The sequence below is a fragment of the Homarus americanus genome, unplaced genomic scaffold, assembly GCF_018991925.1.
Source record: "Homarus americanus isolate GMGI-L3 unplaced genomic scaffold, GMGI_Hamer_2.0 scaffold39675, whole genome shotgun sequence".
In the NCBI taxonomy this organism is placed as follows: Eukaryota; Metazoa; Arthropoda; class Malacostraca; order Decapoda; family Nephropidae; genus Homarus; species Homarus americanus.
This window is the reverse complement of record NW_024736071.1, coordinates 17,923,523-17,938,316: the sequence shown is the minus strand read 5'-3', so window position 1 is coordinate 17,938,316 and position 14,794 is coordinate 17,923,523. Positions and strand designations below refer to the sequence as shown.

Below are 14,794 nucleotides of genomic sequence, written 5' to 3'. Positions count from 1 at the left end.
GCTTTCCAGTCATTATAAAGTCAATTAAATACGATAATAACGAAAGTTCACAGCGCGATCAGTATAGGATACGATAGCCAAACACAAACAAAGTGCTCCACTGAGTGAGTGTACCCACGAGGCGACCCGAGACGCGCCACCCTCTCGTTTCGGTATAGAAAATGCGCGCGTAATTTGAAAATATTTTTGGTCACGACGGTCGCAGTCGTACGTCCCGACGGACGTACGATCAAAGCAGGTCGTAAGTACCAATGGACGTAAGTTCATGTAGTCGTAAGTTGGGGTCTAGCTGTGTGTATATATATATATATATATATATATATATATATATATATATATATATATATATATATATATATATATATATATATATATATATATATATATATATATATATATATATATATATATAATTTTGAAAAAATAAAATATGCATTTGCAAATTACTTAAACATCTTTCAGTTACAATATTTATTTCATTTAATATGATCCATCACATTACAAATACCAGTAACACAGGAAAAGCTAAGTCTTTATAATAGAACTCAACTTCAAACAATTACTACAAAATGCCATAAAGTATTTTCAATATATCATAGACTGAAATGTGCAAGACATCATACATATACGGTACATAGTATTTAGAATAATGGTGGGCATACCTGTTGTTATTCTCCTGACTGACCATGATGCTCTCACAAACTGGCTATTGTGTTGTCTCTCTGCTTTAGCCATATTATGTTTTTCATAAATTTCAAGACTGAAGTGAAAATTCCATCTTCTTGCATTCATAGTGAAAGACTTCTGGAGATACTGTACTAGAATACTGCTTCTTGTGTCTAGGCCTGTGGCTGTGTAGGTGGCTGAGCAGTGTCTTTTGTCTGACATTGAGCTTGTGGTATTTGATTAAAAAGTCTATCTTTAACAACCTGAGCCATAAGACCATGAAGAGCTTCCATGGTAGTCTTGCAAGAATCTCGTGTCACTCGGCTCAGTTTGTCTTCTGTTTTCTTTTCCTGGGGATCTAATCCAAACAGACCAGAACGGCCAAGGGCAGTTTCTGAATTTTCGAGTTTGTCACTCAGATCAAAGATCTGACGAGTCATGTACTCTGCATTCTGTTAATGGATAGAGCAACCAGTTAGAATCACTAAAGAAAAATGGAATTTTAACTACAATAAGAAACTTAAAATTTTGAATTCTGCATTGTGATTGGTTGTACTGCAATAAAAACCTAGATATTTAGATATTTAAATACAGTATAGCTATACACTAATGATAACTGAAGTGTTAGGGTCCTGAGAATCTGGGTTTCCAACACTAAAGACTTACTGGCTACACATGAATCACCTGAGACCAACTTCAGCTTCGACAATTTGAATTAAGGAGGATCTGTGCTATTTCCAGGAGTCTTCAATGCTTCCCTTTTGATTCTCATTCTTTCATCATACTTTCAGATAAACAAGTCTAACTCCTTCAGCTGGGTGCTGTTGCCAGAATCTTAATGGTGCTTTGCTATATTATCTCATGGACATCAACCAGGCACTGTTTCATCATGACAGTGAGAAGCGTGTACTGTACTGTGATTTTAGGCATGTCAGTTGTAGAAGGCAACAAAAAACTTCCACTTGGGTCAGTGGAATCTAAACAGAAGCTAATTTATAAAGAATCGCAATACTCCTGGAATCCTTTCTCTTCAGTACATACCGGTAATACATTTCAACCATGGGGGGGAGGGGGGGGATTCTGAGAGAAAATTGGAAAGGAAAATAGTTACAGTATACTACCAAAAATTAAGATTTCACTTTTCAAGAGAAGTCCAAAGGAGTTTGGGAAAGAATAAAGAGAAAGGTTTACATATACTGTAGGTAAGAGCCACAAGCACTCGCCATTGAGAAGGCATAGATTACATGCTCTGACTCTTTAAAAAATGAACTTTACCTGTATTGTTTTATGAGTAATATTCTGTGATTTGAAAGGAAGCTGTTTAACACAATCAAAGTACAGTACTGAAGTAATAAATGACAAACAGAATGTAAACACTGCCATACCACATTATGGCTGCACTTATGGGAATGTACTATATAACTGGATAATGAAGTCAAAGTTCAAAGAAGCAAATACAGCAGACCCAAGATAACTTTTATGTCCCAGTTTAAATTTTTAAAAGCATAAATTATTTCTACTGTGGAGTAGACAAGGCACCAAAAAGATTTTTGGTGTCAAAGGTATAAGACCGTAGGCTTAGGATAACAATAAGACTGTAGGCTTTGGATAACAATAACCTATAAGACTGTAGGCTTAGGATAGCAATAACCTATAAGACTGTAGGCTTAGGATAACAATAACCCATAAAACTGTAGGCTTAGGATAACAATAACCTATAAGACTGTAGGCTTAGGATAATAATAACTTATAAGACTGTAGGCTTAGGATAACAATAACCTATAAGACTGTAGGCTTAGGATAACAATAACCTATAAGACTGTAGGCTTAGGATAACAATAACCTATAAGACTGTAGGCTTAGGATAACAATAACCTATAAGACTGTAGGCTTAGGATAACAATAACCTATAAAACTGTAGGCTTAGGATAACAATAACCTATAAGACTGTAGGCTTAGGATAACAATAACCTATAAGACCGTAGGCTTAGGATAACAATAACCTATAAGACTGTAGGCTAAGCATAACAATAACCTATAAGAAGCATAACAATAACCTATAAGACTGTAGGCTTAGGATAACAATAACCTATAAGACTGTAGGCTTAGGATAACAATAACCTATAAGACTGTAGGCTTAGGATAACAATAACCTATAAAACTGTAGGCTTAGGATAACAATAACCTATAAGACTGTAGGCTTAGGATAACAATAACCTATAAGACCGTAGGCTTAGGATAACAATAACCTATAAGACTGTAGGCTAAGCATAACAATAACCTATAAGACTGTAGGCTAAGCATAACAATAACCTATAAGACTGTAGGCTTAGGATAACAATAACCTATAAGACTGTAGGCTTAGGATAACAATAACCTTTTGCAAGACTGTAGGCTTAGGATAACAATAACCTATAAGACTGTAGGCTAATCATAACATACATTAACCTACCCACCGACAATACTGTAGTAGTAAATTTACTTTTAAGAGAAAACTGATGAATAATCTACAAACAGAGAAATGATTTGGATACTCACAGTAATAAGTGACGAAGAGCTGAGAGTATTAACCCAGTATTTATTCCACAGTGAATCCAGCAACTTCTTATCGAGGGATGACTTAAAGTAAGAAATATCTAATGAGTAATACTGCTTGCAGTGGACACCAAAATCTTCTATCTTATTCAAGGGGATTGTCTGGTACTCCGAAGGTCCCTCATCTGGTGGTTTGTAACCCTACGGTAAGAAAGCACAAAATAATAAGTATAATATATAATGTACAATATTATATAAGTGAGAGGCTTGTCTTCTTATATAAAACAGGAAGTGTACAGATCATTAGAGGAGTTAGAGGCTCAGGTGGAAACTTCATTTGATTATATGAGGGCACAGTAAAGTCTAAGGTAAGAATGTGATTATATCAGTCAAGGAGTGGTGGCATCTGGTGGCTAAGATGATATATACCATAGTCATGTTCACTATAGAATGATACTGTAACACAGATCTCTCCCAAAAAGTTGCAAGGAAAGTACAGGTACAGTACAGTTGATATAAAGGAACTGGCTGAGTATGAGATACTGTGGTTGCTTGAAAAATGCACAGGTTAATGTAGGCATCCAATGATAAGTATGTAAGCATAAGAATGGCAGAGGTACGGTATAAAAAGTACTTTATTTTATTGTTTTATTTAAGTGGAAGAATGAGAAAATGCTGAAAATAGCCTGAGAAGAAAAGCATCTTCTAAAAATAGTAAAGTTCTACAGTGAACAATAAGAATGAATTTTATAGAAGGCACAAAAGAATATTTATTTTACCTTAGGGTAGGTCCTAAAAGCTCCAATATTAACTTTGCCTGAGCTGATGGTGCGAATTGGGTCAATTACAATTGCCACAAATGGCTCTTGATAATTTTGATTTAGCATCTGAGTGGACACATCTATGCCAGATAACCAGCAGCCATAGCCCGGGTGACTGTGGTACCAGCCAATCACGTTTTCTTGACGCCCAACCTGCAGACATAAAAAATAAAACAATTAATGTGCACATTGCTGCCCCAGTAAACCCCCAAACATATATATTTTATTTTTGCTGATATAATATCAAAGCAAGCGAGAAAAGTTAGAATCCAATAAATCACTAACAATGATCCTATTATATTGAGGGTCTGTAGACAGGAGCTGAAAATATCAATACAGTACAGTATATGAATTAAGATGCTATACTGAGTCAACATTGTGCCTAGAAAACATGAATTACCAAGATCACATTCATAAGAGAAACAAAAAAGTAAAACAAACCTCTTTAGCAGCCTCTACATAAGCAGTCATGTATTCATAAGCCTGTGCTTGAGCATTGACTCTTGTCTCGGTGCCCTCAACAGGAAGAGCAAAGGAGTCCATCACAATCATTGTTGGGCCATCTACCTTACCCAGCATCAGACCCATCACCTGTGATCAAAGCCAGTAAATTACTGTAGTTAGAAATAAACTAGGGGAAGATGCTAGGAGGAAAACATAAATAAAAGTGGTAATGGCAAGTAAAAAGTGGCAAGACAAATAGACTTGTGAAAGAGTGGGAGTCCAGAGAAGAGAATAATGGAGTGAAACAGATGATGCTAGATTCTATTAGGAAAGGTTGAGACATTAGGAATAAAGGTAAGTACCTGTACTGTAGTGATACTGTAGGTAAAAGGAATCTCTTATAAAATTCAGGAAAGAAGAGGAAGAGGAAAGGAATTATGGTAAATGCAGATTGAAGAATATTGATGGAAATGGGAGAGATAATGTGTACCTGCACTGTATTGGTAGTTGGAAAGAATATTTGTAAGAGTAATAATACCAAATGATGGAAAAAGAGGCAAAGTTCTCATGCTGGGAAGGAGAAGCAGAGCACCTTTAGTGTTTTTCAGTGTACAGTATTTAAAAAAAAAAAAAAATTCCTAGATATTGCTGAGAAATCAAATGTAATACTACTATGGAGAAAGAGCCATTTCATACAATAAATACAATAAATAAATGTGTATCACTCAAGCAGTAGATGCACATCTCAAATAATATATGACAAACCTCTAGAGTTCCACCTGATCGAGCATGCATCACCATCTTTAAGAGAGCCAGTGCAGATATCTTGATCTGCTTGAAGAAGTGTGGACTGAAAGAATGAAAATGTTTTCTGTAATGATTAATATTTTTTGCTATATTCAAGTCTTTTTTAACAAGCAATATATTCACCTCACTTCAATCAACATATACGTAGTTCTAAAGCCAAGCCATTGAACATTTAGGAAGAAAAATAAATTATATATACAGTGGTCCCTCGGTTGACGATTGGTTCAATTAACGAAATTTCGGTTAACGAATTACCTTCCATAAGGATCCTCAATTCGGTTAATGAACAAAACTTCGATTAACGAAATCCTTACGACAAACACGTTTTGTTGTGAGGATCAGCTGATGGGCTAGTCTGCCAATTCAGTTATCTGTTCGATGTTTACATTCGTTTCCACTGGAGTAAATATCAAGAAAAATGTGCTCTTTAATATTTTTAAATTTTTTATATTAAACTTAAGTCATTTTAAAATTTAGTTAACATATAGACAATATATGCAGTACAGGGAACTAGTTTTTTGTGCGCCCATCAGCCGCTTGACTCACCCACCAGGCGTCAGTTTGACTTTGTTTACAGTGGAGTGAACATTGCTTTTGTTAGTGTCTTGAATATTTTTGCATTTTTACATTAAAATTATTGGTCATTCTGAAATTTAGTTAACATATTGATAATATATAGCGCAGTGCAAGTGTTGATTTACATAAAATAATCTTGAATTACAACTGGTGAACTTCAAATTTTATTGGTGAAATTACTGCATCAAGCATGGGTTCCCTGAAAGGAAATTTCTCCACCATCCCCACTTCCTTCTCTTCTCCCTTCTCCTCCACCCCCACTTCTAATTCCCATCATCATCATCAACCAGGAACCTTCTACATACACACCTCAAAGTAAGTGTACTTTACTGCATTTTTTTTTTACTTTGTTTGTACTTTTCTGTGAGCTGGAACCAATTACACAATATCCCATTGAAACAATGGATTCGGTTAACGAACGACTCTGTAAATGAATTGTGTTCGTTAACCGAGGGACCACTGTATATATACAGTCGACCCTCGTTAATTCGGACTAATAGGGGGAAGGGTGTCCGTTTTAGCCGATTGTCCGAATTAACCGATTTAGGGGTTAATATTGCATTATATTTCAAAGTCATTGTTTTCGTCACGATTTTATCCCACTTTCCACTGTAATATGTACGTAATTTCAGCAAAAATATTACATTTCCGTGAATGTATTATATCAAGCAGAGTATGAATATCATATCATTGTAATATAACAGTATTTTAACCGAAAACTATTAAAAAAACGAGTAACATCTCTTGAACATCGGAAGGTTTGGTAAAGTCTTTTGTTTTTGTCTCGTCATGTATTTTATCCTATTTTACATTGAAATACATCACGTTTCAGCAAAACTACTATTTATTTCCGAGAATATATTCATTCAGGCGCAGTTTAGGTAAAATATACGTGTGATGTAACAGTTTTTTTAGCTGAAAACGGTTCGAAAAACACATACCCTCTAGCCCTGTTCAAGGAGAGGACTGGGAGAAGCTGTTTGGTGCTGCAGACGATGACAAGGAAAATGATTTTGATGGATTTTAATGAAAATATTCAGAAATATGGTATCGTAGTATTTATTCAAGTCAATTAGGATAGAATATTATTGTAATACAACAGTTTTTAACTGAAAACCAATCGAAAAGCGATTACGGTAATATCTTTTGAACGAAAGAATGCGAAAGTCATTGTTTTCGTCACGATTTTATCCCACTTTCCACTGTAATACGTACGTCATTTCAGCAAAAATAATACATTTCCGTGAATGCATTATATCAAGCATAGAATGAATAGAATACCATTGTAATATAACAGTATTTTAACAAAAATACGATGAAAAAAAACGAGTAACTTCTCTTGAACATCGGAAGGTTAGGTAAAGTCTTTTGTTTTCGTCATGTATTTTATCCTATTTTACATTAAAATACATCACGTTTCAGCAAAACTACTATTTATTTCCGAGAATATATTCATTCAGGCATGGTTAAGGTAAAATATACATGTGATGTAACAGTTTTTTAACTGAAAACGATTCGAAAAACACGTGTACCGTCTAGCTGATACTTAACAGCTGGTGGTGTGTCATGCGTCGTTGTAAACAATAGGAGGTTGAAGTAGATTACCGGGTATTATATTAAGTGTGTAATATCGAAAAGGTTTTTAGTATCGGTATTTTTTGTAGATCAATGAGAACTGTGATACCGTATATGATATGATAAGTTAGCCTGTGCTAAGAACTTCAACATAGACTACTGAAAACACGTTGTAAGGTAATTTAGCCTATTGTAAGTTGGTGAGCTTCATTTGCTGAAGGAACTGCACAACTTTTCATTACTAATTGGTATATATTTTACATTTCCATTGTTTACTGGCAGTAAATGGTAAATATTTTTCATGTCTGAAGCTAAAAGTTGCATCCCCCCCCACACTAGTGGTGGAGAAGTTACATTTAACCAGAAAGACGCTGGTGTTTTATCCCAGCAGTGGGTGGACCAGCATTTTAGCTTAAGGTCCGCGTAGGTAATATTCCTACAAATCTATAAAAAAAAAAAAAGTTCAGATTTTGTCCGAATTATCCGAAATCCGGATTAAAGGGGTCCGAATTAACGAGGGTCGACTGTGTATATATATATATATATATATATATATATATAATCATCTGTATTTTTCTTAGTCTCAATTACACTGTCTTATTTACTGGTGCTCAAAAGCATCAACTTCTTTAAAAACCTCAATCACCGTGAATTTATACAGATAAAAGAAGTTAATTAACCATTTATATGTACAGCATGACCATTCAAATACAGTACTGTATTGTAATCATGAGGTACAGTTATTAACAATATACTTAATTCTACATCAGTGCTACTCACCCTAGGTGGATGGTCCAACCCAGAGTGGATGAGATTTGTAAGGATCAGTAAGTGTGAAACCAGTAATATGTAGATATATGTGACATCTACAGTGTTTCCATGGAAAGTGCAACAACAGCCAATTCATTGATTCGTTAAGTGCCAAAAAAGGATTTTGCTCGGAATTGATAATGACATTTTATAAGGTAAATCTGGTAAATAAAGACAAAAAAGTGAAATGCTGATGTATTTATTGCCTTCAGCTTTTAATAAAAATTGGCTACCAAAGTTAAAGGTGGATGGGTTTTTCTATTTCTTCACAAGGGGTAGATGATATAAAAAATGGCTGAATAGCACTGGTCTACATCTCTACATGAAGGAAAATTAACATACTCCTTTTCCCAGGGTTTAGCTTGAAGAATGTCCTGCTGTTGTTTGCGGTCATATTGATATATTTCATCTGCAGCGTTAACAGACTCCATGCTGTTGGCCATCTCCCACGAGCGCTGAGCGATCTGAGTCTGATTCATGCTGCTACTGCTGCTTCCCTCTCCTGTACTTGAAGATGCCATTATAATGTTTTCTGAAACGGTAAATGTATTGGTAATCTTCTGTATCTATTAAAAATAAATAAATTATGTTTACCATAACTACTCATTATTGGAAGTACAGTAAAAACACTGAAACAATAAACTCTCCATAAACTGCATTATCATAATCAACATTTTGCAGCTTTTTTGGACACTTGCATAAGTTACTTGGTTGAATGAAGTGATGAGTTAAGAAGTCATCCAAAATGTTATTGATGGTAGGTTAGATGTGTTAAAAACCTGGGAGGCATATGGGAGACGAGAGAAGGAACCAAAGTGTGGGAAAGGTTGGGTAGTGAGGTCTGGACTGCAAATAAACATGTCATGCAATGTGTCTTATTTTTATCTTTAGTTAACTAATATTTTGTATAAATTTTAATTGAGTACAGTAATTTATGAATGAAACACTTTTCTTTTACTTCTACAGTACTTGAGTTCATTAAACTTTGGATACTTTTACTTCTACATGAGTACCATTTTGACAATGGTTCTTTTTACAACTCTGAAAATGCACATTTAACCCTTATGTCTCGAGCAACATAAGACCCGCTGGACCCCCACGTGGGCATATTTAGGCAAAAAAAAAAAAAAAAAAAAAAAAAAATCTTTTAAATTTACAGTAAAAAAATTGGTATTTCAGGCATTAAATTACTGCAGTCACTACAAGCGTACTTTTGTGACTTGCATCCACATGGTCCCTTACATCCACTACCAGGACTTCACTGAAGGGGGGGGGGGGGTGAGCGCCATTATCTGTATCACTGTCCTCACCGTTAGCTGCCTCAATAAACTTGACCTCATCTGGGTCTGTTTCCTCCCCATCATGGTCTTCGTCACCCAATACTATATTAATGCCACTCAATTCAAGCAACCCTTTGATAAATAGCACTACTGTTGAGGGTGTGGAGGAGTGAGACGGTTCACAAGACATCGAAGGACATGCATCCATCATGATAGCTGGTGGGCAACTGGACCGCTAGACTTGAGACAAAGATTACATGCGCGTTGAGTTGCTAAGTAAATACATATCCTATACAAAGTACTTCATAATGTCTGGATAGTCAAACTATGCTCTGAAAATTAAGGGCATAGAGGAATATTACCAGAGCTTTAAGGGTTAAGGAGGTAGCAGTATGATCCCTTTTATCCTTGCAATGACAATGATTTCTTCCAAAGTGGGCAGGACTTTGAAGATGAGGGTAAATATGGGGTTAAAACACATTAAAAATAACTATGCAAAACATATTCCTCCAGTATTTTGGTAATGGTGATGGAGACGGTTAGCAGCAGAAATAACTTATGGAACTGCACCAAAATTAAAAAAAAAAATGTAAATGATAATGCACAAAATCTAACAGAAATTTCCCTAACCAACCAAACCTACCTAACTTTACCTAACTTCCGAACCAGGACACCCGACATATTAAGCAGAAAGATCTTACTCTGACATCAGGTATCAATGAAAGCATTTTCTTGAAGTGGAATAATGAAATTTTATGTCTTCTGTGGATATAAGAGTATGAGCATTTGTTCCACAAACAAACAATTCTTGTTCACTGTCAGTTTTCTGCTGATTTTGAACACTTGCACATCCTCCCAACTAGTCCGTGTTGACAGATGAATAGTTGCAGATGCTCTTGATCCTCCACAAGCACAGATAACTTGCAATACAATACTAAGCACGACACAATTACTACATAGGAAAAATACAGATGGCTAGCATGTCCCTCCTCATGAAGAAGAACAATAAGTACCCGGTATAAGAACATACAGTACAGTTCACCTAAAATCCAATGCTATTCGAAAAAAATTGGAAATGTATCTACACTCAAAATCTGGGATCCGTATCCAACTATACAGTCCAGTATATGAATCTCATCCTTTATACATAGAATAGCTTCAAGAACAAATTGCAGGAAAAAAGGGGTGGATTTGTGCAGGTCATAAACTCCAGGAAAATGAAGCCTACAACATTGAAAAAAAAAAAAATCAAGCCAATATTTATTGTAATAAACCCCCAATGAGATCCTTCATCATTACTTTTAATGTTTACAATGACCAAAATCACAAATTTATAGTTTACGATGGGATGCAAACACAACACCATGGAAGAAATATAGGCAGAATATTTATGGTAAAAAATTTATTTCTCCGCCTAAAAATCACAGACATGAAATTACTATCATATAATCAGTTTTTTGCAGTGTTTTACCCCATAATTTCCCGCATCTTTCATGCCCTGCCCACTACAGGTGATTTATGATCATAGAGAAAATAAAAATTACAGGAAAAAGTTGTTGTATTGTTTTAATTACTTACTGTCATCCAAACAATACCCGTGGAAAATATGAATGAATTCTATAAAGTTCTTTGGGTTCTAACTTTCTCCACCATCACCCATTTTCGTGTTTAGTAGAATGCGAAGAGCATCTTAAGAATTTTTTGGGTGATAACCATTATTATATTTTTTGGCAATTACAGTGTACTGTATTTGTTTTATGCCCAGTCCCTTCTTTTGATATGAGAAGCTGTTCGGTAATTTATGAGGAAACCGCTGCCATCAGAAGCTGTTCGATTTCATTAATTTTTCCACAGATGTTCTTATTATTATGGTAAATATTTTAAAAGAGGAGTCAGGGTCATCTTGTACCCAAGACAACTCACACCCAAGATAAATCGTACTCAAAAACCTTAAACCGTCCCGACGATTTCATTTTTTTGAGATGGAATCACAGGCTTTATGTACAGTTGTACTGCAGAATACAAAGTAACCACAATGAAAGTGGCATGTTGATGACAACACTTCTTCAGAGTCTATATTATGCTGGCTGCAAGCTAGAATGGTTGCATATAAAAATACACTATACATAATTGGTTCAGAGTAGCGATAGAATGCCGCCAAATGGATAATGATGCCATCAGAAATGAGGCACACAAATTTGCAGAAATGTATTCAATGATTAACAACCGTAAGTAAGAACTGGACATATTATTGTGTTGTAAATTCTCACCTTTGTTGTTCTTGATAAGGATCTTCGTTTAGTATGGCCAGAACACTGTAGTAGCATCTATTACCGGCTCCAATCCTGGCTATAATTTACATTGGTTTTACATAATTTCTTCTCCAATCTTGTAATCATATGTCACAAGTGATCCAAGGTATTTAAAGGACTCGATTTTTTAAATATTCATTCCACTTATACCGATACGTTGTGGGTTTTGTCTTTGGTTTCTTTCCATGATCATTATTTTGGTCTTATCCACATTTATCTCAAGTCCTGTTGAATCTGCTATTTTCTTAAAGGTTGTTGTCATCATATCTACTTCTTGGATGTTGTTGCTTACTACAGTATATCCGGTTCATCAGCGTATGCGAGCATTCTAATTTTGATCTTATTTAATTAACTTTCTTCCCGCATATGGTAGATTTCTCTTGATGTATATACAGTATATGGGTACGAACTGTCTTATAAATTGGGTACGAGTTATCTTGTAATTGGGTATGACTTGACATGTTCTGGTGGGTACGATTTGCTCGAGTGCGAGTTGTCCAGTGCCAATGAGGGAAATTGTGGAGTAAAACACCGTGAAAAACTGATTATATGACACTAAAATGATGACTCTACATGCTTTGTACGTGAAGAAATGAATTATTTACTGTAAATACTCCTCCGAAAACTCTGCTGAGTTACAGCGTGTCATCAATTTGCTTACAACCGACCCGCTTGGCCCAGTGTACTCTCACGCCCATAAAAAACATAAATTACACCATGACGCTTCAACAAAGTTGCTTTCAATGGTGACAGATATCATAATAAGTACTTTCTGTTTAATATTGTGGGGGAGAAAGTTAGGTAAGGTTAGGTAGGTCTCTCTGGTTGGTTGTCAGGTTTTAATAGGTTCTAGAAAATGTTGCCTCTTTTAAAATACTTACTACAATGCTAAGAACATGTGGAAAAATTATTGAAATCGAAATTTTTTTGGTGGTAGTGGCCATCTCATACATTAATAATTGTTTTTCTATTGTATTTTAATAAAAAATGACCTTCACTTCAAGTGCAAATGATTTTTTTTTTATAGAAAATCGACCTAACCTTACCAAACGTCCTAGTCTGGGGGCTCTGCCCCCCCCCCCCCTTATACCATATTAAACAGAAAGTACTTATTTTGATATCTGGTACCAATGAAAGCAACTTTGTTAAAGTGTTAAGGTGTAATTGTAAATTTTTTTGTAGCTGTGAGAGTATGTTCGGACAGAACGGGTCAGTCGTAAGCAAACAGTGCAGATGATAACACACGTTGATAGCACCAGATACCTACCGTAATATTTGAGGGGGTAATTATTAACGACTGACCTTCGGCCGAATTTTCATAGAAACGATTTTAAAAACGCTACAGTTTCAATGTTTTATATAGTGGACAATGTTGTAGTTTATGCAAATGTGTTATAAAGTGGTTATTTCTAAATTAAACCCAACCTAACCTTAGTGGGCATGAAAAACAGACCTCACCAACCTAACCAAACAAACCTACCTAACCTCACCTAACTTCTACTCCCCGGTATATTAAACAGAAAGAGTTTATGATGATATGGTGTACCTTTACGTTTTTTTTTTTTTGTGGACGTGAGAGCATCGGCTTTAATCCAGCCCGGGTGGCGGAGTGTTTTTATATACGTCATATACAACAGACTGCACAAAACCCCAGTTCAATTTCACAGTATTGCTGTGAAAAGTACTTTCGTTGAAAAATGCTTATAAATATAAGTACAATACTGGGTTTCATCATGGCATTTTCAAGCCAAGTTCCTTTATAAGCACTAGAACTGTAGCACAATACCAGCAACAACCTTCACATGCCATGCTGAAAATGAAATTGGCGTGGGAATGAGAGGCTAACTCGCAAAGAGCGTGGTCGCATTACCGCCGGGAAGACAAACCAGTGTGCGCCTAGGCACCTAATTATCTACAAAACGAAGCATTTGCACAAGAAATGATTATCCTATGAGAACTCACTGATGAAAATTAAGTAAGAAAATAAACAGTAAAACAAAAACTCGTCCGCAGGTCAGTCGTCAATATTAACCAAATAAAACACATTTAAGGTAGTAAGAAACACTAGAAGAGGAATAGGTGAAAGACGATTATTAACCTATTTTTGTTAGTTTTGCGAGGTAAGAAAGCTTTCATCTTCTGTGTAGAAATTTCTTCAAGTTGGTGCTTGAGACCAAAACACTCTCCTCTAGTATTACCTGGATTTGCAATGGTATTACAGTATTGTTAAATTCCAATATATATATATATATATATATATATATATATATATATATATATATATATATATATATATATATATATATATATATATATATATATATATTGGCAACTGTTTCTACACTATTTCCAACTGTTTAACTGAAACACTGATTACTCAACAGATAAATAGTCTTTTTGACATTACTGTTTAATTATAAATCACTTTATTTACAAGATTCATATAGGATAGCAGCCCTCTGAGGACATTTCTCAATAACTACAAAGGATTACAATTTTACTATTATAATCGTGTTAGACTACTTCTTAAATTATTTCATACTAAATAAAGACAGAATACTACATAACTATGAAAACATTCTGATGTTCTTAAAAGGGACACTAGATAAAGAAGGCAAGCTACATACCAACCACCAGGTGACCGACCGTCCTGCTGCTGAAGGCTGAAGATAGTTGTTTACTGATACCTGTACTCACTACACGGTGGGAAATACACTTTCCTAAAATACAAAAATGAATATTAAGTTATTATCTAGAGGAATGATATATCGTTAAAAATGCATAAATTAATGTTCAACAAAATCGTTTCTTTGTTCATTAAAATATAATATACTGTACTGTGTTGAAAATTCCTTTATTAACGAATGTTGGTGGTCCAGTGCACAAGGATTTCAGGTTCCTTTGTGAGAATAGTGTACTTAAGTTCAAAGTGATGCCGTTTTTCGTACTAAAGTACCAGATTTGGTAC

General features: G+C 35.1%; 1 protein-coding gene across 1 annotated transcript; it reads right to left on the bottom strand.

Moving 5' to 3' along the window:
* Window positions 1-456: 456 nt before the first annotated feature.
* LOC121871848 (COP9 signalosome complex subunit 5-like) lies at window positions 457-14,565 on the bottom strand. The gene is made up of 7 exons (XM_042374392.1): window positions 14,454-14,565; window positions 8,577-8,766; window positions 5,232-5,316; window positions 4,464-4,613; window positions 3,981-4,175; window positions 3,205-3,402; window positions 457-1,118 (listed from the first exon to the last, which is right to left on the bottom strand). The coding sequence occupies exons 2-7, from the start codon at window positions 8,753-8,755 to the stop codon at window positions 840-842; spliced, it is 1,086 nt and encodes a 361-aa protein (XP_042230326.1). The 5' UTR covers window positions 8,756-8,766; window positions 14,454-14,565; the 3' UTR covers window positions 457-839.
* Between the last annotated feature and the right edge of the window lie 229 nt (window positions 14,566-14,794).

What these genes read in the sequence shown, in the direction of transcription:
- LOC121871848 (XM_042374392.1), bottom strand. Translation starts at nt 8,755, where the DNA reads ATGGCATCTTCAAGTACAGGAGAGGGAAGCAGCAGTAGCAGCATGAAT. An exon ending in GCTAAACCCTGGGAAAAGGA is followed by an intron (nt 5,317 to 8,576) that starts GTATGTTAATTT and finishes TCATTCTTTCAG; the next exon opens with TCCACACTTCTTCAAGCAGA. An exon ending in CTTTTAGGACCTACCCTAAG is followed by an intron (nt 3,403 to 3,980) that starts GTAAAATAAATA and finishes TTCTTACCGTAG; the next exon opens with GGTTACAAACCACCAGATGA.